The sequence below is a fragment of the Erpetoichthys calabaricus genome, chromosome 15 (assembly GCF_900747795.2).
Source record: "Erpetoichthys calabaricus chromosome 15, fErpCal1.3, whole genome shotgun sequence".
Taxonomy (NCBI): Eukaryota; Metazoa; Chordata; class Cladistia; order Polypteriformes; family Polypteridae; genus Erpetoichthys; species Erpetoichthys calabaricus.
The window spans coordinates 59198562-59224062 of NC_041408.2; the positions used below are offsets into that span (position 1 = coordinate 59198562).

The 25501-nt window shown below is 41.2% G+C and overlaps 2 protein-coding genes across 2 annotated transcripts; one reads left to right on the top strand and one right to left on the bottom strand.

Moving 5' to 3' along the window:
- Positions 1-931: 931 nt before the first annotated feature.
- LOC114665651 (ubiquitin-conjugating enzyme E2 D1-like) lies at positions 932-2167 on the bottom strand. Its single transcript, XM_051919359.1, has one exon. It carries the CDS (start codon positions 2094-2096, stop codon positions 1653-1655), a length of 444 nt encoding a protein of 147 aa, XP_051775319.1. The 5' UTR covers positions 2097-2167; the 3' UTR covers positions 932-1652.
- Positions 2168-7986: 5819 nt separating this feature from the next.
- On the top strand, positions 7987-9114 carry LOC114665822 (actin, cytoplasmic 2-like). The gene has a single exon (XM_028820453.1). It carries the CDS (start codon positions 7987-7989, stop codon positions 9112-9114), a length of 1128 nt encoding a protein of 375 aa, XP_028676286.1.
- The last annotated feature ends 16387 nt before the right edge of the window (positions 9115-25501 follow it).

Sequence of the window (25501 nt, forward strand, 5' to 3'; positions counted from 1 at the left end):
TACTGAGACCACCTCCATAAGCACAACTGAGCTCAGAGTTGATCAGTCCATTACGCGACACAGGAGACCTCCTTGGGTGCCCTAATCTCAGGGGTGCCATTTACAGATGTTAAAGGGTACTTGCTACGGATATCAAAGGGGACCCAGCTAAGTCATCGGAGTGGGCACAGTTACCCGCTGGGTGCCATTTTTCAAAGTAAAAGTGCACATGCTCCATACACCATGGGGTGTGCATTACGTAAAGTCTGCGATATACACACAAAGGGCCACCATTTGTGTTACTGAAGAGGCACACGTTCAATACTCACTAAAGTCTGTCCACCCTGCCTGCAGCTCCAAATAAACTTTAACCAGCACTACCTGAGCTCAACTTGCGTATTCCAGAATTGTAAAAAAATAAATAAATCACATATACACAACTGTACCAAAGCTCTATTCTTGCAAATCGGTTCTCTCATATCAAGTACGTTAACCTGCTGCCAACAGACCAATCGCCACTCTTTCCAAACAGAACACAAGCCTAGTTTTTCTTCAAAATGTCAGTTTTATTTTGTTTATCCATTATTATCACTCAAGTCTCTAGAAGGATCTAAAGCTGATCCATGGCGGCTGCTGCACAAATGCATCCTTGCACTCTCTGAGGATTGACAAGCCTGAGGCACAGTTCACCAGCTCCTCAATGACTTCTCTGAAGTTAATAGTGCAAATAAAACAACCAAAACAATGTCTTTTTCAGTGTGATTGCCTGATTTAAGGCTACAACATTTTTCCAAGCTTTATGATTTTTTTTCTAAAATGATAAAAACTATACAGAATATTAATTGTTTCCATACTGTACAATAGAAAGCTGTAAAGAAGGCACAAAAAATGTATATCCATCTGTTTGTGTTGTAAATCGACTTACCAGTGAAGAGTTGAAACTATTCAAGATTATTGGATGCAAGACAAGAACTTTCATTAAACACTTTCACAGATGGCACAACTTACAGTTGCCAATATACCTGACACACGCACATTTTTCAGATGTGGGACAAAATGGAAGACCTAAGAGAAAATCCACATGGACACAGGAAGAACCTGTTTACTCCTCACAGAGAAATGAACCCAGGTCCCTGGAGCTGTTAACCACTATGCCACCATGTCGCCCCAAACTGAGATGCATAACTGAAAAGAGCAAACACTAAAGGCATTTCAATGACATTCCACATGCCGATAATCATTGCACACTTCATGTAGCGTTTGCAGCATTAACAAACCAATGCCGGCAGCAAATGGCTCAATCAACTGGAAAGGCACGCCAACATTTGCAGTCTTGTCTATAATTTACAGAGTTGCCTTTCATTCCCTACAAATGCTAAACAAATGTTCAGAAACACTAAAGACGCCAACATTTGCCGTCAAATTGCGGGATTCCTAGTCGTACTGTTACCACCGACTTCCTGGGGGAGGCCTCAATGGTGTCGCTCGTATTCTGGATAGACCACATCACTTTATCGTATTGGGAGTGTCTTGTGATGCGTGGTTGAACTTTGTATTTCCTGAATGAACAGATGTAGGATTACTACAGTGAACTTGCCTTCACTGGTGTATTAACAATACCTGGCACCCAATCCAGTACCATTCAACAAAATTGTCCTATCCTTGAGATTTCTTTACATTGCATACTTCTTAGTCCATTCCCTTGCCATTTTGTTGTATTTTTCTTCATCACATTTGTAGATCTGTGCTATGTCTGGTACAAGCGGGTCATCTGGATTAGGATCACACAGTAATGAGCATATAGATAACAAAACTTTTGATACAGTTAATGCCGGAGACCACTGTGATCCCAAAATATCCAGACAGATGCTCCCATTACTGTTTATGTTTGGATGATAGATCTTCGTTGTGAAGGCAACTTTGGGGGGCTTGTATGGGTAGTCTGTTGGAAAGTGAATTGTCAGAAAGAACACACCTCCTTGATACGCACTATCACTTGGACCCATGATGGTTGCTTGCCAATGAAACAGATCGTCTCCTACTGGACCCGCAGAGCACTGGGCTGGTGGATCACATTGCAAATCATTTAATTCCTTCTGTATTCGTTTCAAAGCCATAATGAATGTCTAACAAACCAGCAGTGTTTTCTCCGACTCCTCTTGCTGTTCCTGGCAGGCTAAAAGACACCTCCTGTGTCAGATGAACCACCCACATGAATAGAATAAGAGCTGACTGACTCACCAATGGTCGTGACATGCAAATTTGTATTGATTGGTATTGTTCAGCCCTACCAAAAATCTCGCGAGAAGATCATGCTGCAAAATGGGAGGGTGGAGAAAGGATGACACCACCAGCTTCACTGAATGAAGGCACATATTGTTCATACAAGTTCTTATCTGGCTAGCTACAAAATGGAATTGAGTGTGAAGATAGAATTACAGTGGGGCTGTCAAGCTGAGATGCTGTGATCATTCATCTCAGTAGAGGGCAGCAATGTGCATACGCCAGTCCCTTTTCAAAAAGATAATGTAGAAGTGCCCAGCTGCATCTGCCTTTACTGGTTTTAACAACCTTGGAGAAAATCAATAATGTTTTCATCTATCTAACCCATCCATTTTCTTTACCCATGTGCATTAATGCAGTGTATCAAATCAAGAAAAGTCTGCAAGGAGACACCTACAAGACAACAATCATCCCCAGATGCAATGCCATTCTGTAGTAGGGCAAAAATGCCCACCTATACTCATTTATATCAGGTCAGTTTAGGGATGCCAACTAATTTACCCAGCCTGCAGACAGTGATAAAGAGGTAAAAATTATTATTACATCTACTTCATTTTCATAGTAGTGTTATCAAATTGCTATGTACTAACATTTTCTTATTTTCATAATAATAGAAGAATTTAAATACTTGGGTTCAGCCATTCAAAGCAATGGAGAGTGCAGTAGAGAGATGAAGAAGAGAGTGCAGGCAAGGTGGACTGGGTGGAGAAGAGTGGTAGGAGTGATTTGTGATAGAAGAGTACCTGCTAGTAGTGTAACAGTATAAAAGTAGTGAGACCAACTATGTTGTGTTGTTTAGAGAGGATGGCACTGACCAAAGGACAAGAGGCAGAGCTGGAAGTTGAAGATACTATGATTTTCACTCGGAGGAACGAGGGTATATTAAAGGGATGACACAGGTATGACAGTTTGGTGAGAGAGGCTAGGTTAAGATGGTTGGGCATGTGCAGAGGAGAGATGAGGGGTACATTGGGAAGAGAATGTTGAGGATGCTGTTGTGGTGGACGGCCAGGGTCCATGACCGGCCGGGACGCCCCTTCGTTATATGCTCAGGGGGAGCAGCCATGGACGGTGCAATACCTCCCCCTGGACACTAGATGGCCACCCCCCTGGGTTGTAGTGGTGCCTCGGTTTCCCGCAGGGCTCCATGGGAATCGGAGTTGGGGGCAGCCCTGTTGGGTCCCACAGGCACCGCCGGGTTTGGGGGGTGGGGGGTCTGCACCCGGAAGTTCTGCCAGAACTCGGCAATCAAGCATCTGGAGCACTGCCAGATGAACTATAAAAGGGGCCAGCAGCCACCACTCGAGGAGCCAGAATCGGGAGGAGGAGAACGATGTTGCCAGGGAGGAGTGGTGGCAGAAGAGAGAGTGCTTTATTGTGTGTTTTTTTTGGTTTTTGTGAGTGGGAATGTGTACTGCCTGTGGGACACGTGGAAGACGTGCGCCCACAGGTGACGAAAAAATAAATCATTCTTCGTTATTTTACGTATGCCTCCATGTCCAGTCTGTGACGGGTTGGGCGCCTATATAGCGCCTTTTTCACACTATATATAGTGGTCACAAGGGGTTCCTGCAGCTCCCCAAAATCCAACACAAAGGCTCTGACACAAGTTCTTTAATGAACAAAAGGTTTATTTGTGTGAAACTCTTACAGGTAAGTGTTTCCCACAACACAACCTATAATTTCAACACTCAACAACTTATAGTAAAGAAAGCAAAAACAAAAACAAAGCAAAATGTGTCTGACATGATTACTCACGGCTTCTGGGGCTAGAAACTTCATCTTACTATCATGGTGACAAAGTCAACCCAGAGTGATCTAGCTGGCATTCTATTAAGACCTGTGCCCATATTTATCATGTGTCCCAGAATGATAAAACATTCCAAAAAGCTCCAAAATCTCAGAATGACACAAATGTGGTCCTAATCTTAAGAAAAGCATTTTATCAATTTCCCAATTTAGGGAAATTCTCCTACCATCACCAGGATTTAGGAGCTGTCGTGAGCTATCCCAACCCGCTAAAAGTTGCCAGAAGATGGCAATCAGGAAGAGATTGACACGCACAAGACAGAATGTTTTGGACAATAATAAACTTAAAAAAAGATATCAGATTGACAGAGATGGGATAATATTTGTAACAAATCTTATACATCACATGATCACGTCATCTACGTGAAGAAGCCATGCACTGTCAGACGAAATATCAGTAACATTAAGGAGAAAAAGCAAGTTTGCAATAGCGATAATTTGGGTATGTCTTGAATTTTGCACCAAACTTTGAACATCCTTACAACATGTGAGGCAATACGCAAACTGAAATGGCAGACAATTTAATCAAAGTTTGGAGTGCCAACTGGGTTGTCCTGTTTAGTAGAAATGAAAAATAAATGAAAGTAATGCCCATCTTGGCACAATTACCCAGGCTTAGGGGCCAAAAGAAAAGATGAATAAGTAATAATGAAAACAAAAAAAAATATATGGAAGTCAGTGCTTTCCGGAGCTCCATCTCATGGGTAGTCCATCATTCAAGTGACACTACCTTCTGGAAGTGAAGAGACCTTCTAGACAGTGAAACAGAAGGGGTGGAGTCAAAGGGAGCCCCCTCTGAAATCGGCAGGTTATCACATACTTTGACAGAACTTGGGAGAAGATCCTCCAACACACATGCGTGACAGCATATAATATTGCTCCAAGTGTGGAAGAGCACACATACTGTATATACTGTACTGTAAATCGCAAGTGATATCACAGTATCAACACACAGGTGGTTTAGGACTGCAAACTGGAAAATTCTTGATGCTGTCATGAAGTGAAAACAATTACAGACAGCTTAGCGCAGTAATCTACCTTTTTTGTTTCTTTTTTTTCTTCTTATCTTACTACTTTGAATATTCTTATTATTATCTTTGTGGTGAAGACTTAAAATTAGCAACAGAAAACATATGATTTCCAGTGATACCATTAAATGGCTTAATAAGCACCATTTTTTGGCTTGTGGTGCAGTAAATTCATTGCATCATTCATTCTGAAATGTGAAGTTCTACTCTTCACTGGAAGTGGGTGTAGGATGGTTCATAATTACTTCTCATAACCTCCTCAGGATAGGACAAATTATTAGTAATTCTGTGATGTTTGATAAATACGGGCACTGATCTCTGCCTGACATCCAAAGCTGCTGTGATTGGCTCAGCTGCTTGTTACAAGAAGTAGATGCAAAAATTAATGTGTGGAAGGAATGGGCAGATGGCTAACAATTACTTCTGTGCCTTCATTAGAAAATGAAATATTTTGATTTGTTCTAGCTTTACCAAAGGCATTTCTGCAATTTATCTTAGCCTTCCTCCATAACAATGGGTCGTTGTCGACTAACTTGAGATTGACTGTTGAGACTTTGTCTTTTGGCAAATAAATAAATATATATATAAATCTTGGGACGAGATAAGACTTTTTCAGAGAGAACTTCACATCCTGCAAGACGAGACTTTGTACCAAGAGATGGATTGAAAATCTGACAGGTCTAAGCAACAGTAGAAGAAGAAAAGACAAAGAGTAGAAGGCAAACTAGAATATCATAAACGTTCAAAAACGTTGGCGTGATACACATGCAGAGCAGGTTAGAGATTATAAAAGTATTAAAATTAAAAAGTCTCAAAAAACTGATAATAATTGCATTAGCACTAACAAATGGAAATTATTACTTGGTGAAATAATGGAACAGCTAAAAGAGATCAAATGTATGGACATATGGCAGAGCTACTACAAGTTTAATTTCAAAGAAAGCACAGTTCGGTCAGTTTATATTTATGATCACGGAGAAGCAATGCAACATAGAATCAGAAGAGTTAAACGATCAGACGTATTAGAAATTCTACAGCCAATAATGGATACAAATCCATACGTCCAAAAGTATCATACTTTACACAAAATTTATCTAAAAAACATGGACAAAGAAGTTTTCTTGGATTTCTATATGAATCCGAAAGATCACGCTCACATATATAACAAACCAACATGTGACGAATTGTCAGCGATAATAGACCTGGGAAATGACTAGCGTGTAGGGCCTGCAAAGGGCATTGGTGAATGAAGCGAGCAGGGGGCAGAGCCCCCTAGTATATATATATTGTGGTGCCCGGCGGGCGTCCATGCCCGGCCGGGACGCCCAGGAGGAGTGGAGGAGGGCTTGTGCCTCCTCCAGGACACGAGGGGGCATCCTCCCTGGTTGTATTGGGGGCCACGGGTACAGAGCTTGGAAGCTCTACCCTGTAGGGGCCCGTGGCCACCGCCAGGGGGTGCCCTGATGCCTTGGGGACCCTGGACCCCAGTGCTTCCGCCACACCAGGAAGTGCTGGGGGGAAGAGAAGAGGGGACACCCGGAGTGCTTCCGGGTACACAGCCGACACTTCCGCCACACTGGGGAGTGTCTGTGGAAGATTGCCGGGGAGCACCTGGAGCACATCCGGGTGTGTATAAAAGGGGCCGCCTCCCTCCAGTCAAGGACAAGAGTCGGGAGGAAGTAGGATGACGTCAGGAGGAGGACAAGGAGGTGGCCTGAGGAAGGCATTGTGTTGTGGCCAGGACTTTGGAGTCTTTGGGGCTTGTGAGCACAGTATGGACAATGTATATATTGTAAATAAACGTGTGTTGGGTGACATGAACGTGTCTGCCTGTCTGTGTCCGAGCCAGTATCCACAATATATATATATAGTAAGAAGAATGACCATCAGACATTGCAAAGGTTTGTGGCAGCCACCCGTATAATTTTTCCCGGCTGCAAAACTGTTGCAAAAACATTGACATGTTCACACAATCGAGTCCAAAACAGAACTGACTAATTATCCACAAGATGGCAGCTTTAAAGGCCAGTAGGAGAAGTGATGTCATCAGGACCGGAACCGGAAGTGATGTCGTTGGCTGCCCCAGAGCCAGGCGGGATTTCCCGAGAATGGTCTGCAAAAGATCAAGAGGGAGAATTAGTTCACTTCACCAACCTCTGGACCGGCGTGGAATTACATGTACTTAAACCCTCTAGTTGTGTCCTAAACATGCGTGTGTGACAATATATATATATATATATATATATATATATATAAAATATATGACTATACAGTAGGTTGCCGTCATCACAAGCACTCTGAAGTTCCACTCAAAGCTGCTCCCATGAATTCTACCACTGTTAGTCATACTGCCTACATTATTTCCTGCTTCATGGATCCTAGGTGTCATCTTTGTTCCTAAATGGTTCCACCTAATGGAGACTTACCTGATGAAATTATGTGTGGTTGGATGTCCTGCTTGAAAATCAATGAAACATATCACACCCTACAATATTGCATATTTATAGTGAGCTTACCCAAGGGTCTACAGGTCATCAAAATGATGAAGTGGCAGGGTACTCCCCTGACTGACACTGCCAATACATAGTCTTTTTTACTACCTGGCTGGACCTACAAGCTACCCCGATCCTTTCTCCAACCCACTCCACCACTTGCAAGTGGGCAGGGCTTGTTTTACATTACAATTGTTACTTCTAGTCTCACGTGATGTAAAAACTCACTGACCAGATTCTTACAAGTATGCAGGTTTGAGGCTGCTATACATCAGTCAGCATTTGTGGTTTGCTGAGCACCTGTTGTGCCAATCAAGTGTTGCATTAATTGATCATAACACAATCCTCCTAAAACATTCATTTGAACTACTGAATCATAATACCAGTGTTTAGTCATGGTAGAGGAAATTACAGCCTTAGTTTTCGACAATGGATCAGGCATGTGCAAAGCCGGATTCGCTGGAGATGATGCTCCCAGAGCTGTTTTCCCATCCATTGTAGGTCGCCCAAGACACCAGGGTGTGATGGTTGGTATGGGACAAAAAGATAGCTATGTTGGTGATGAAGCACAAAGCAAGAGAGGAATCCTGACTTTGAAGTACCCCATTGAACATGGCATTGTTACCAACTGGGATGACATGCAGAAAATTTGGCATCATACCTTCTACAATGAGCTACGTGTGGCACCAGAAGAACATCCTATCCTGCTGACTGAAGCTCCACTGAACCCCAAAGCCAACCGAGAAAAAATGATACAGATCATGTTTGAGACCTTCCACTGCCCTGCCACATATGTTGCCATCCAGGCTGTGCTGTCCCTTTATGCTTCTGGACGCACCACTGGAATTGTGATGGATTCTGGTGATGGTGTCACTCACAATGTGCCAATCTTTGAAGGATATGCTCTGCCTCATGCTATCATTCGTTTAGACCTGGCGGGTCGTGACCTAACAGACTACCTCATGAAGATCCTAACAGAAAGGGGCTACAGCTTTACCACCACAGCAGAAAGAGAAATTGTCCGTGATATTAAAGAGAAACTGTGCTATGTTGCCCTGGATTTTGAGCAGGAGTTAGCCACTGCTATCACTTCCACCACTGTCGAGAAAAGCTATGAGCTACCAGACGGTCAGGTAATCACAATTGGAAATGAGAGATTCAGATGCCCTGAAGCACTGTTCCGGCCATGTTTCTTGGGGATGGAAAGTTGTGGCATCCATGAGACCACCTTTAATTCTATCATGAAGTGTGATGTGGACATCCGTAAAGATCTTTATGCTAACACCGTCCTGTCTGGTGGAACCACAATATACCCTGGAATTGCAGACAGAATGCAAAAGGAGATCACTGCACTGGCGCCAAGCTCAATGAAAATCAAGATCATTGCACCACCTGAGCGCAAATATTCTGTCTGGATTGGAGGATCCATCCTGGCCTCTCTATCCACCTTCCAGCAGATGTGGATCAACAAGAGAGAGTATGAAGAGTCAGGAACTACCATAGTTCATCGCAAATGCTTCTGAAAAAGGATTCTATGAAAATCACTTCATAGTTTGTGATAGCGTGCTGCCAGATTCAGGATCTAGAAACTGGAAAGTTGACTGTTGAACCCTTTCTTGTTTCTTTTGCCTGAACTTGCCCCCTTAGTTTGACATCTTGTGTGTCCTTTGTCAAACTTGGAGCTTTTTCCTTCTTTCTACATACTTCTTCCTAAAAGCTTTCTTCATTTGTGGCGCTCCCTCCCCTTAGCACTCTGCATGTGTCTCTTACTCACTGTTATGTTCCTGGTATACTTGCAAAAATTCTTTCATGAGTTGTAGCTCTTTCATTTACCGCATTTTCCTACTCATTAAGTGGACAAGAGGTGTGGCATGATGGTGTAGGAGTTAGAATGAGTTGGAATCTTGGGCTGGTCTGCGTCGTGTTCCCCATGATCAACGAGATTTTTTGCAAATATCTTTGTTTTCTACTCAGATGTCAAAAATCTGTAGTTTAGGTCAATTAGGTAATCTCAATTTGTACAGAGTGTGCTCTGTGAAAGACGGTCACCTGTTTAGAGTTTGTTCCTATCCTACACACTGAAATGGCCAGCTCAACAAAGTGAATCGATAGACTATGCATACAAGTTCATTGTGTCACCTTGGCGTTACCTCCGCACATTTCATTGGCAAATATGGTATTATTTGTAACTGACCGGTGACCCTTTTCACTTTTCCCACAGAGTTCTAATTAAGAGGGTGATTCAGTTTAAATGGCTGATTATTGAAGACAAAAATCAAGGCTTTTAATCCTTCCCCTTCATACACTCGTTTAACAAAACAATTGCAGAACGGTCTCTGATGTCTCAGCGGTAAAAGTTCACTGACCTGGAGTCTCCACCCCAGGCACTTCTCCTAATGCTATCTGAAAAATCGGTTATAAAGAAAAGAGAAAGAAAGTGAGTATGAGTACCGAGCTAGCCGGGGTAAAACATCCTTGAACCATATCCCATAAGAGCTGTCGCTGTGAATGACCATTTCAGGTGATTATTCTAACATTTTGTTCAGACACCTCTTTCAAAGAAATTGATTGCTCCATCTGAAACAAAAACTGTTTCACATGTATGTGAGTTTTTAATATTGATAATTTCATTTTTCACAATCCAGTCATAATGACTCATTATAACTTGAAGCAACGGATAAGTGGAGTGTGATATTCTCTTCCAATCAACACAACTCAACTCAGTCCCGCACACAACACTGTGCCTCTAGCCCCAGTCACCTTTCTCCTGGGCCTTCCTCCCTCTTGTCCCTGGGCCACCTGTGCTCTCTCTCCAAGAGCTTCGTCCTGCTCCCGCTCCCGACTCCAGCTCCCTGATTGGAGGGAGGCGGCCCCTTTTAACCTTACCCAGATGAGCTCCAGGTGCTCTGCCTGACGTCACCTCCTGGTGTGGCGGAAGCGTCAGGAGAGCACCCAGAAGCACTCCGGGTGTCCCTGGAAGGAGCAACGTCCATTGGTGTGGCGGATGTAAATGTCCCCTGGGCTCCATGAGGCTCGGGGCTCCCCCTGGCGGTGGATATGGGCCCCAACGGGCCTGAGCCTCCCTGCTCCCCTTCCCGTGGGCCTCTTCTACTCCAGGGCGGCTGCCCCCTCGTGGCCCGGAGGACAAATGTGCCACCTCTCGGTCCTTCCAGGCGTCCTGGCCGGGTCTGACCCCCAGCCGCGTACCACAGGAGATAAAAATATAGTGCACTCTTAGACAGGGGTATATACTCGGAATATAGGTTTATAACAGCATACATTATACAGAGTGTAGTGAAATATTTTAACTTGCATGAGGAGGTTAACATGCAACACATCACTACTCTCCGGTGGTGGGTTTAAGGAGTATCACTAGTTTGAAGCTTCTGCCTTCCTTGTCTAGAAAATTCCAGAACAAATCAGCGGTATTCCAACCATCCATACATTTCTTAGCCTGGAGGGTCATGTGGAAGCAGAGACCACTGTAAGTATCTGGCTCAACATTACTACTTATATTCATTTTCTATTAAAAGAACTAATGTTTCATATAATATATGATTTTGAATGTTTGTGTGTTAATGGCCGATACAACTCCAAATCCAAAAAAGTATGGAAAACGCTAATCAAAACAAACAAGGAGAGATTTGTAAACTCTTTTCACTCTGTACAATATTAAAAATGATATAGCAACACAGTATTTGATGTTTTATGATTATGTTATTTTGAAAAAAAAACCACTCATGTCAAATCTGATGGCAGCAACCTGCTCCGGAAAAGGTGGGACAGCCAGGTGTTTATCATCATGTAACAGCATCATTTCTTTAATTAACACTTTTTATCGTTTTGGACACTGATGCACAACTTGGTTAAGTGTAGCAAACAGAATCATCCCACATTAATCCATTATGCAGGTCTTCACCTCCATAATTGTACAGTATGGCCTACATTGCTGTATTTTGCACCTCATAAAGCCCCACTCATTCTCAATCAAGGATGGGTCAGAACTGCAGCAGGCCTCTCTGCTTATGCAGCCATGCACCTGTAATAGTGAAGAATGTGATTTACCGTTGTCCTTTTGCAAAATGCAGGAATGTCCAAATTGTATACATATCTTTCTTCAATAATGGTTATCCATGTCATGGGCACAGACACACCCCATACCATGACAGGCATTGGTCATGCCACTCTTAAAAGCTTAGATGGTTCTTCTCCTCTTTGGCTCGGAGAGCACAATGGCTGTTGCTACCCGATTGACGTACCTCCCAGATTTGCTCGCGCATGCGTATTGAAAGCCTAACATACTGTGAAGTGTTCACGCATGCGTTAAACAGATTGGACAGTGCCGTAAAGTGTGCAATGATGTAGCCTTTCAATACGCAGGGCTAACGATGGGGACCAGGTAGTGACACACTCCGCATGCTCTTAATGAAAAAAAGCAAAGAAAATCCACTTCATGGCACAGCACGATCTGAACTGTGCATGCCGATCCACAACTGACAATACAGTATATTCATTTTAGTTCCACATTACTTGACCATAATGAGAATATTCAATCTGCAAAATAAATGAACCAGCCTTTGTAGCACAACATCTGAGATTTTGCCTCAGGTGCTGTCATCCAAAGTTCGATCCCTGCAAGGTGAAGTATAGGGATGTCGTGTACTCTCTGTATTATTTAGCAGGTACTGTTGAAGCAGATTAGGCAGCACGGGCACCCTCAGCCCCAGAGAAGGCACTCGGAGTCTCAGGACAGGTAGCAGAATCAAGCTTTATCGTACAGCACACATACAGACTCAAATCAGATGACTTGAACAATTAACAAATATGGCAATCTTGTATTCATTGCAATTCTTATCCAAAGTTTCACCTCAATCCCTTTCATTCAGCACTCTCATCTGATTCCATTTCCCACAGCCTTGGTTCTACCTCTCATTAATTGCACCATTGTTTCCTAGCTTAATGAACATGGCACGCCATCTTATCTGTCAAGGCTGTCCGGCAGGCTTCCTCCCTTCCTGGGTCTTGTCTAGTTGTTACAATCAGGTCAGATGCTGTAGGAATCAAGAGAATAAAGCCACTGGTTCAAATCCTCCTGTATTCCAATGGCTATTAATCTTACAAAAAAGTTCAACTTTACATCCACAGACTTAAATTAAGTGAGTAAACTGTTATCACTTGAATCAATCATTAGTCAAATCTAAATGTCAATTTAATTTTTATGTGTGATATGTTTGATCAATGTTTTACAGTAAGTGCTTGCTGCTACATTTCATATTTGTAATAAGTTTGTTTTTAGTGATGTGTTTTAAGGTTATTTTGTGGTGTCTCTGTAAAACCAACCTTATCTATTAAGACAATAAAACTGAACTGAATTTAACAGCTGTAAAATAAAATATTCTCTAGTAACTGAGCAGAGTTTAAACAGCATGAAATTGTTCAGTTTATGATTACCACCATGTGGACAGAGTGCAGTGACATTCTTTCTTACCAGTTTAATCAACATAACACACCAGCGTTGTTTTAGTGCAGACTCTTCATCTAATGTGAATGGTATTATTCACCCATATTTATAAAGAGCCAGTTCATTTTTATTGCTTTAAAAAAAAGGAAATACAATACACTGCTTTATACATTTTTATTGAATAAATAAATTGTATGTTTAAAAATAACAAAAGTGAAAGATGTGGGAACAATGTTTCTTAAAAAAATATATATATACAGTGGTGTGAAAAACTATTTGCCCCCTTCCTGATTTCTAATTCTGTTGCATGTTTGTCACGCAAAATGTTTCTGATCATCAAACACATTTAACCATTAGTCAAATATAACACAAGTAAACACAAAATGCAGTTTTTAAATGATGGTTTTTATTATTTAGGGAGAAAAAAAATCCAAACCTACATGGCCCTGTGTGAAAAAGTAATTGCCCCCTTGTTAAAAAATAACCTAACTGTGGTGTATCACACCTGAGTTCAATTTCCGTAGCCACCCCCAGGCCTGATTACTGCCACACCTGTTTCAATCAAGAAATCACTTAAATAGGAGCTGCCTGACACAGAGAAGTAGACCAAAAGCACCTCAAAAGCTAGATATCATGCCAAGATCCAAAGAAATTCAGGAACAAATGAGAACAGAAGTAATTGAGATCTATCAGTCTGGTAAAGGTTATAAAGCCATTTCTAAAGCTTTGGGACTCCAGCGAACCACAGTGAGAGCCATTATCCACAAATGGCAAAAACATGGAACAGTGGTGAACCTTCCCAGGAGTGGCCGGCCGACCAAAATTACCCCAAGAGCGCAGAGACGACTCATCCGAGAGGTCACAAAAGACCCCAGGACAACGTCTAAAGAACTGCAGGCCTCACTTGCCTCAATTAAGGTCAGTGTTCACGACTCCACCATAAGAAAGAGACTGGGCAAAAACGGCCTGCATGGCAGATTTCCAAGACGCAAACCACTGTTAAGCAAAAAGAACATTAGGGCTCGTCTCAATTTTGCTAAGAAACATCTCAATGATTGCCAAGACTTTTGGGAAAATACCTTGTGGACTGATGAGACAAAAGTTGAACTTTTTGGAAGGCAAATGTCCCGTTACATCTGGCGTAAAAGGAACACAGCATTTCAGAAAAAGAACATCATACCAACAGTAAAATATGGTGGTGGTAGTGTGATGGTCTGGGGTTGTTTTGCTGCTTCAGGACCTGGAAGGCTTGCTGTGATAGATGGAACCATGAATTCTACTGTCTACCAAAAAATCCTGAAGGAGAATGTCCGGCCATCTGTTCGTCAACTCAAGCTGAAGCGATCTATGGTGCTGCAACAGGACAATGACCCAAAACACACCAGCAAATCCACCTCTGAATGGCTGAAGAAAAACAAAATGAAGACTTTGGAGTGGCCTAGTCAAAGTCCTGACCTGAATCCAATTGAGATGCTATGGCATGACCTTAAAAAGGCGGTTCATGCTAGAAAACCCTCAAATAAAGCTGAATTACAACAATTTTGCAAAGATGAGTGGGCCAAAATTCCTCCAGAGCGCTCTAAAAGACTCATTGCAAGTTATCGCAAACGCTTGATTGCAGTTATTGCTGCTAAGGGTGGCCCAACCAGTTATTAGGTTCAGGGGGCAATTACTTTTTCACAGAGGGCCATGTAGGTTTGGATTTTTTTTTCTCCCTAAATAATAAAAACCACCATTTACAAACTGCATTTGTGTTTACTTGTGTTATATTTGACTAATGGTTAAATGTGTTTGATGATCAGAAACATTTTGTGTGACAAACATGTAAAAGAATAAGAAATCAGGAAGGGGGCAAATAGTTTTTCACACCACTGTACATACACACACGCACACACACACACAAACATATATCTCTCTTATTAAAAAGAAAGGAGACGAGACATGATCTTCTCAGAAGACACTTTAACGTCCCGCAAGACAAGGCAGTGAGACAAAAGGACAGCTGCTGCACAGGCTTTTAAATGATCGACGCGCAGCGCGACAGGCAGAACACGCAGCTCGGCAGCAGCAGCAGAAAGACAGCAGCTGATCCGTCCGCATCTCCTTAGTGTGCCTTCAGCCAACGACCCCCCCTTGACAATGCGACAAAGACATGAAGTGGCTGGAGCGTAGCATGCCCGGGGTGGGAATGAGAGGGGTGGGCGAGTAAAAAATCAGTAAGCAAACAGATGTACAAATGGTAAATGCATTTAACTACAACACAAATACAATAAAAATGGACAACAATGGAGAGGCGTTAAAACTATTGGGGAAAGGGAACAAAAACATATTTACAGATTTTTATCTTAGTATTTTACAAAAATGTTAGCCAAGGTTTTAAACACAGTAAAAGGTAATCATTAAATTTGTCAAAAAAGGGATAATGCTGCTTTAGCTTTATGAACAAGACACTAATCAGAGTCAAAGAGTTATTATCCAGAAATATTCCATAAAAATGGGGTTATATTTAACATGACATTTTTCCTGATCTGTCCCTTAAACTTTGTTCAGAAATAATATTTCTATACCACCTTTGCTTACAAGTGTACAGCTTAAATTGCTCTACAAAAATATACAGTTACAAAGAAAATTGAATGTATTATAAAAGTAAATAAGAAGCAAATGGATGTGTCCTTGTTCTTTGTAATAAATACTGTGCATGGTCAGATTGTCAGGGAGAAAGACAAACATGCGGCCTTCAAGCATGCTGGGGATATTAAACCTCTGGGGGTCTGAGGCCAAAGCCCTCACAGCCCCCACTGCACATCCCAGCATACATAATTGTGGCCGTCTCAGTCCAATCACAATTCCATTTCAGGACATCTTGTGAACTTTTCTTCTCTCTAGCATCACAGGCAGTTGGAGTTGATGTAACAGATGGCACCACTGCAATAAAGTGGAGGAAGAAAACAGAGAAAAACAGCAGACGTTACTACCTAGTGCAGATGTTACAAACTGTATACAGTACCATTTCTAATCTATTACAGCCATTGCAAGAAATTACAAAAAAAAAGCCAAATTAGAAAAGTGGGATTGTTGAAGTTTTTTGAAATGCTTGACATTTGTAGCCTGGCACTTCTCCATTGGCAAAGCATACCAGATTGCTGACAGTTTTTAATTCTTGCTCTTGGAATAAAAAGCAAAGCAATGTTTGAGAAAAGAAATGTTGGGAGCAGACACACCAAAATGCAGGCAGGGTCTAAAATTCTCAAAGCCTTCTATATATTTAATCAATACTTTGTGAGACAGGTAGCCAGTACAATGAGACTGAGACAGTTTTCAGAAATTGAAAAAAAAACAGGTCAATACCTCCTGATCACTTGGTAAAGGCACAGCAGATCCAGACCAGAGATTTAAATGGAGGATTCTAGAGGGCCACCCACTACTTCAGCATGGCACACATCTGTCCTTCCTTCCTTCTTTAACTGCTGCCCCTTAACAAAGCTGGAATTTTCTACCTCACTATAACCATAAAAAACATAAACACAGTATATAAACGATGTTCACTCACTTCATTGAAACATTAATAAATTGTACCCTTTCTGGTTGTTCTGCCTCCTTCGTTCCCACAACTGTAGAGGCATTACCAAAGTAAAACCATCACAATAATGTCAATGTCAATTTATTTATATAGCACATTTAAGACAGCATGGGAATGCTGTGGCCAAAGTGCTTTACAATAAAAGAAGAAAAAAAAACAGACAATTAACATAAATAACATAAATAGAAATAAAATAAATGAACATAAATAAAACAAATAATAAATAGAAGTCAGATTACATAATCACGATGAGGAAACCATCAGTATTACTGAAGGTCACAGAAAGCAAATGAATAGAAATGAGTCTTTAATCTTGTTTTGAACAATTCAATTGTAGACGACTCCTTTATGTAATGAGGTTAAGAGTTCCACAGGTGAGGAGCAGCAGCTGCAAAAGCCCTGTCCCCCTTAGTTTTACACTTGGTACGAGGGACAACCAGAGACAACTGACCAGAAGATCTAAGCACTCTAGATGGCTGGTGTAAAGCACACAATTCAGATAAATAGGCAGCAGCAAGCCTGACATAATAGATAACAATAGATAAAGCACTGCTTAAAATAAAGTCTAACTAATAATATATTTTTTTGTTGGATTTTGAAAGAACCCAGAATTAATTGACATTATATGTAGCATCATTTTTTTTCTTTTAAATTACACATACAGTAGACATTGTATTACAATCTCTGTATCTCTGAACTTCTAATGCAATGTATTCAGGTGTCGTTACTTACAGGAAAACATCCTCCCTCTTCTCTCTTGCCTTAGTTTTGTTTTAGGCTAACATTAAATCTTGATTCTTTCAAAATCCAACAACAAAGCACAGTAACTTCAGAAAATCAATTTTATCTTGCAACGTGGAACAACATCCCCGTTTCGTGATTGCTGGAAGTGATGTGTCTCAGTTGCTGTGTTTGTGAGGATTCACACACTGAGGCTTTCCTGTCTAAAATTAAAAAAGCCAATGTTAGTTAGTGGACAAAATAAGCAAACATAGAGGACAGGATTCAAGCCAGCAAAATATTACAGATCAAGTAATAAATATGGGGAGTCTCTGAAGGAATTGTGCACAAATTAATGCTAAAACTAAAAGTCTCAGTAGTCTTACCTCTAGAAATAGCAAATCTAAGATGAACTGCACATCATCTCGAACTGGGAATCTTACAAACAAAAGAAAAGGACATCCAGTTGTGTCTCGGACTTCTGGTACGCTGGCATCTGTTCAGCCACATGGAAGGCTGGTTACCACCGGGCATCCTGTAGTGTCAAGAACAAATATACAATAAAGGGGCATTGTGTTTCTAACTGCAGTAATAAGAAGTAAGTTATTACTAATGAGCAACCCCTCTCCATTATATTTCAGTTAAATGTATGTGTGTGTACTCCTCCTAAACCAAGAGCTTACATAAATAATAAGCTAATAACATGTGACAATAGCAGGTATCCAGCCGTCTTTGTGCCACCACTTATGATGGCTTTGGATAAGAATATTAAAATTGTCGGGTCCGTGCAATTGAGGTTTTTTTCTACCAATCAAGTTTAAAGAAATCCATTTCAAAATTATGAATAAATAGTACTAAGTAATACATTAATTCATAAGTATGACATTAATATATCCCAAAAATGTAGTTTTTGTAGAAATAAAGATGAATTCTCTCTCACATTTCTTTTACTTTTGGTCCTATTCTAAAATGTTTTAGAAAAAGTTATTTCTGTTACTGTATTGAATGACAAAAAATCTACCACTCTGTTTAATTATTGTTCTTTTTCTGTATTCAGTGTTGAAGGCAAAATGTTAGAAAATGCAGTAACTGTGGTTTCCTTCCTTGGTAAATATCATATACATAAGTGTGAAGTTCAGAATGTTAGACCCTCTATTACATCTTTCTATATGGACATTAATATGCTAGAAATATCTTTACAAAATTATCACTAAGGCAATTAAAACGTGAAAGATTCTGAGCTGGTTTGTTAACAATTTGTAATGCTATTATTTTCATTCCTTTTTCTTGTAATAATTTAACTGTTGTTACTCTTGTATGTAATTTAGCCTTCATCATTATGTATTTGTTAGATTTTTATGGATAAACTCTTATATTGATGTAATCTGATATTAACATAATAAACAAAAATACTGATGGCTCTGGTGGGCACACTTTACAACAGTCAAGTGTCAGACGTGCACTCCTAATTCTATTCCTAATTCAACATCTAGATTACATTGTTTTGTTTCATTATTAGCATGCAGTTCACTCTTTAAGATAAAAAAATGTGGACAAATGGACAAATATACATGCCAGCAAATGTTAATAGGGTGTTACGAAAAAAACGACATACATCCATTAATCCATTAACCCTAATACAGAAAATACTGTGACTTTTACCTTTAAGAAATTGTTGGGAGCACCATAAAGAAAGCATTGTTAGTTTTGGGTGGGTGGGTTCATCACAGACTGAAAACATGAGGTTAATGAATTTTCAGATTAGTTCCTGAGTGGTACTTGCAGTAACTTCACCATGGATTTTTTCAAAGACATTAGTAGACTTTAGGATAGATGATCTTCTTCTTCTTCTTTCAGCTGCTCCTGTTAGGGGTCACCACAGCGGATCATCTTCTTCCATACCTTTCTGTCATTTGCATCTTGCTCTATTACACCCATCACCTGCATGTCCTCTCTCACCACATCCATAAACCTTCTCTTAGGCCTTCCTCTTTTCATCTTGCCTGGCAGCACTATCATTAGCATCCTTCTCCCAATATACCCAGCATCTCTCCTCTGCACATGTCCAAGCCAACACAATCTCACCTCTCGGACTTTGTCTATCAACCGTCCAACTTGAGCTGATCCTCTAATATACTCATTTCTAATCCTATCCATCCTCATCACACCCAATGCAAATCTTAGCATCTTTAACTCTGCTACCTCCAGCTCTGTCTCCTGCTTTCTGGTCAGTGCCACCATCTCCAACCCATATAACATAGCTGGTCTCACTACCATCTTGTAGACCTTCCCTTTCACTCTTGCTGATACCTGTCTGTCACAAATTACTCCTGACACTCTTCTCCACCCATTCCACCCTGCCTGCACTCTCTTTTTCACCTCTCTTCCACAATCCCCGTTACTCTGTACTGTTGATCCCAAGTATTTAAACTCATCCACCTTCGCCAACTCTACTCCCTGCATCCTCACCATTCCACTGACCTCCCTCTCATTTACACATATGTATTCTGTCTTGTTCCTACTGACCTTCATTCCTGTCCTCTCCAGAGCATATCTCCACCTCTCCAGGGTCTCCTCAACCTGCTCCCTACTCTCGCTACAGATCACAATGTCATCAGCAAACATCATAGTCCATGGGGACTCCTGTCTAATCTCATCTGTCAACCTGTCCATCATCTTTGCAAATAAGAAAGTGCTCAGAGCCGATCCCTGATGTAATCCCACCTCCACCTTGAATGCATCCGTCACTCCTACCGCAGACCTCACCACGGTCACACTTCCCTCGTACATATCCTGTACAACTCTTACGTACTTCTCTGCCACTCCCGACTTCCTCATACAATACCACAGCTCCTCTCGAGGCACCCTGTCATATGCTTTCTCCAGGTCCACAAAGACACAATGCAACTCCTTCTGGCCTTCTCTAAACTTCTCCATCAACACCCTCAGAGCAAACATCTCATCTGTGGTGCTCTTTCTTGGCATGAAACCATACTGCTACTCACTAATCATCACCTCACTTCTTAACGTGGCTTCCAGTACTATTAAATGCAAATAGTCGAGGTATGTTTTAAAAGATGATAGTAAACACGTATACTACTCAGAACTATTATGGAATATTAAGGATGTTTACGGATAGATCCAAAGATAACTTGACAGGAAATACAGCATCAGCTTTTTGTGTCCCAGAATTACAAGTATATGTAAAGAAAAGGCTGTCTGATTATTTGTCAGTATTTACAACTGAGCTGATACGAATTATTTTGGGTCTACAATGGATAGAAGTACTAAGTCCAAACAGACAGCAATAAAATGGGTAATTCTTCAGCAAGGCCAGACTTGCTTTGTGATACAAGCACTGTATCGGTTGCAAAATATGGGTCTATGTTTTTAGTTTTTTATGGGTTCGAGCACATTAAAAGGATAAAGGAAATGAAACTTTTTTTTTATAAAACACCCTTTTATTGATTTAACAGTGACATTTAGTCAATCCATCCATTTTCCAACCCGCTGAACCCGAACACAGGGTCACGGGGGTCTGCTGGAGCCAATCCCAGCCAACACAGGGCACAAGGCAGGAACCAATCCCGGGTCAATCAGAAATTAAAAGTCTGGTGATATTGAAAATCAGTGAGATGTGGCAGAAATGCGGGACACTTATGGTAAGGAAAGACAAATGTATAGAATGCAAAGCAGAGTTAGATCCATGGGAAAAGGGGGCAAAATGAGAAGGGAAGAAATGATATTAACACACCTCAGAAATGGGCACATTAGATTAAACTATACGCTAGTCGAGAAGGACAGAATCAGTCTGGAGTATGTAGACCGTGTAATCAATTAGAGACCGCAGAGCATGTTTCATTAGGGTGTGTGTCATATAAACTTCACTGAGTTCAATATTTTAAATCCATGGGAGTGATTAATTTGACATTAGAACAAATATTAAGGTAAGGAGATGAGTTTAAATTGATTCATAGACCTTGAAAGCATATTAGGACACTGGATTCAGTTTTAAGTTTAGAATATTTTGATATTAGAAAACTACAGGTTAATAAAGAAGTTGTAATAGTTTTATTTTTGATATTGAAAAAGCTTACAAGATATGGAAGGGAAGACTTTTAGTTAAACTCTGTAAATTGGGGTGACGGGGTTAAAGTTGTTTCTTAGTTTTTATTAGGACAATCAATACAGGTAAGGAATGACACAGTGTATTCAGAGGTTTAATGTCTGAGAAAATGGTTCACCTCAAGGAAGTGTTTGTAGCATTTATTTTTTAATATGATAAATGATATTTTCTCTTAAGTAGATAGCCAGTATGGTGTAGTGGTTAAGGCATTGCACGCTAGGCACCAAGGTTGTAGGTTCAAATCCTGCTGCTAACACATCGATTATAAGCAAGTCATGTTACCTGCTGGTGCCCATCCACCCATCCATTGTCCAACACGCTGAATCCGAACACAGGGTCACAGGGGTCTTCTAGAGCCAATCCCAGCCAACACAGGGCACAAGGCAGGAACCAATCTCGGGCAGGGTGCCAACCCACCGCAGGAACCTGCTGGTGCTCCAATTGGAAATTGAAAAAAAAGAAATGTGAACAATTGTAGTCTTCAAATGTTATAAGATGTCTTGGATAAAAGTGTCACCCTAATAATAGTAGACAGGGAGTAGTGTGGCTAAGTTATTACAGTGCCTATAAAAATTGTGAATTTCCCCTTGGGATTAATAAAGTATCTATCTATCTATCTATCTATCTATCTATCTATCTATCTATCTATCTATCTATCTATCTATCTATCTATCTATCTATCTATCTATCTATCTATCTATCTAAAAGTATTCCTCTTCCTGGACGTTTTCAACCTTCATCGCTATATATTGTATATATACATATACAGTATGTCACAAAAGTGCGTACACCCCTCTCATTTTTGTAAATATTTTATTCTATCTTTTCATGGGACATCCATCCATCCATCCATCCATTTTCCAACCCGCTGAATCCGAATAAGTGAAAAATGTCCAAATTGTGCCCAATTAGCCATTTTCCCTCCCCAGTGTCATGTGACTCATTAGTTTTACAAGGTCTCAGGTGTGTTAAATTTGGTGTTATCGCTCTCACACTCTCTCATACTGGTCACTGGAAGTTCAACATGGCACCTCATGGCAAAGAACTCGCTGAGGATCTGAAAAAAAGAATTGTTGCTCTACATAAAGATGGCGTAGGCTATAAGAAGATTGCCAACACCCTGAAGCTGAGCTGCAGCACAGTGGCCAAGACCATACAGCGGTTTAACAGGACAGGTTCCACTCAGAACAGGCCTCGCCATGGTTGACCAAAGAAGTTGAGTGCACATGCTCAGCGTCATATCCAGAGGTTGTCTTTTGAAAACAGATGTATGAGTGCTGACAGCATTGCTGCAGAGGTCAGCCTGTCAGTGCTCAGACCATACGTCACACACTGCATCCAATTGGTCTGCATGGGTATCGTCCCAGAAGGAAGCCTCTTCTAAAGATGATGCACAAGAAAGCCTGCAAACAGTTTGCTGAAGACAAGCAGACTAAGGACCTGGATTACTGGAACCATGTCCTGTGGTCTGATGAGACCAAGATAAACTTGTTTGGTTCAGATGGTGTCAAGCATGTGTGTTGTGGCGGCAGCTAGGTGAGGAGTACAAAGACAAGTGTGTCTTGCCTACAGTCAAGCATGGTGGTGGAAGTGCCATGGTTTGGGGATGCATGAGTGCTGCTGGCACTGGGGAGCTACAGTTCATTGAGGGAACCATGAATGCCAACATGTACTGTGACATACAGAAGCAGAGCGTGATCCTCTCCCTTCGGAAACCGGGCCGCAGGGCAGCATTCCAACATGATAACAACCCCAAACACACCACCAAGACAACCACTGCCTTGCTAAAGAAACTGAGGGTAAAGGTGCTGTACTGGCCAAGCATGTCTCCAGACCTAAACCCTATTGAGCACCTGTGGGGCCTCCTCAAACGGAAGATGGAGGAGCAAGCGCAAGGTCTCTAACATCCACCAGCTCCGTGATGTCATCATAGAGGAGTGGAAGAGGATTCCGGTGGCAACCTGTGAAGCTCTAGTGAACTCCATACCCAAGAGAGTTAAGGCAGTGCTGTAAAATAATGGAGGCCACACAAAATATTTATTGACACTTTGGGCACAATTTGGACATTTTTCACTTAGGGGTGTACTCACTTTTGTTGTCAGCGGTTTAGACATTAATGGCTGTGTGTTGAGTTATTTTGAGGGGACAGCAAATTTACACCGTTATACAAGCTGTACACGGACTACTTTACATTTTATCAAAGTGTCATATCTTCAGTGTTGTCCAATGAAAAGATATAATAAAATATTTACAAAAATGTGAGGGGTGTAATCACTTTTGTGAGATACTGTATATTTCATTGTATCATTGTATCACAGTGGATTTAAGTTGGCCTTTTTGACACTGATCCTTCAGAAAAAGACTTTTTAATGTTAAAGTGAAAACAGATCTCTGTAAAGTCAGTCAGTCAGTCATTTTCCAACCCGCTATATCCTAACACAGGGTCACGGGGGTCTGCTGGAGCCAATCCCAGACAGCAAGGGGCACAAGGCAGGAACAAATCCGCGGGCAGGGTGCCAGCCCACCGCAGTCTCTGTAAAGTGGTCTAAATTAATAACAAGTATAAAGCACAAATTGATCACATAAGTATTCACTTCCTTCAAGTCAGTAGGTAGTAGATGCACCTCTGGCAGCCATTTCAACCTTGCGTCTCTCTGCACAGGACTCTCTGTCAGCTTTGTATATCTGGACACTGCAATTTCTTCCCTTTCTTTGCAAAACTGCTCAAGCTCTTGTCAGGTTGCATGGAATATGAGTGAAGAACCTTTTAAATTCTCAGTTGAATTAATATCTTGACTCTGACTCATCCACTAAAGGACAATAATGTTTTTTAAGCCATTCCTGAATAGCTTTGGCTTTATGCTTAGGCTCATTATCTTGCTGAAAAAACAATTTTCTCCCAAGGCGCACATTTCTTGCACACTGCGCCATGTTTTCCTCCAGGATTGTCCTGGATTTTGCTTCTTTCATTCTACCCTGACAAGCTTCGAGGGCCTGCTGTAGCAAAGCTTCTCCACAACTTGATGCTGCCACCACCATGCCTTGCAGTGTGGATGGTATATGGTTTTGATAAAGTGCAGTGTTTGTCTTATGCCAAACATGATGTTTAGTCTGATAGTCAAAAACCTTAGGTTTGGTCTCATCAGACTATTGAACCTTCTTCTAGATGACTTCAATCTCCTGTTCCTCAGATGTCATATTCATTTTCTTTTAACAGTGGCTTCATCTTTGCCAATCTATACTAATAAAAGGCAAGGCCCTCACTCATTCACTCACTCACTCACTCATCACTAATTCTCCAACTTCCCGTGTAGGTGGAAGGCTGAAATTTGGCAGGCTCATTCCTTACAGCTTACTTACACAAGTTAGGCAGGTTTCATTTCGAAATTCAAAGCGTAACGGTCATAACTGGAACCTCTTTTTTGTCCATAGACTATAATGGAGGAGGCGGAGTCACGTATCGTGTCATCACGCCTCCTACGTAATCACGTGAACTGAAAACAAGGAGGAGCCCCAAAGAGCGCTGAAGAAAACATTCTCCGTCAACCCCCACACTCCCCCCGCCCTTCCGCACATCACGGCATTTTCGTTAATGAAGTGACGTAATACTCCAGCTCCACCTTCTTCACAAGTTCGTTCACCAAATTATTTGTCAATTATATTTCACAGTAAGAATTTACAGCATGACTCAAACGCGGGAATGAAGGTAAATGACGTTAATTGTTGAGTGTCTTTTAATACTGTGTAAGCATACATATTAACACATGTGCAATTAAATGTGTGCATTTACGGGGTGATTTCTCAGGCTTAAAAGCTCGCCTTTTATTAAAAAGGTAAAAGCAAACTGTTTTCATTCTGAAGGGCACAAACCACGTTGGATTTCAGCCGTTAAACGCGCAAAAATGTCGGTACACCAGATAAATAAGCGCAACATATTATCAGTTGTATTGTATGCTTACAATACATATAGAAATGTGTTAATCGTTAACTAATAGTATGGGATGGTGTTTTTCGACTCAGCTA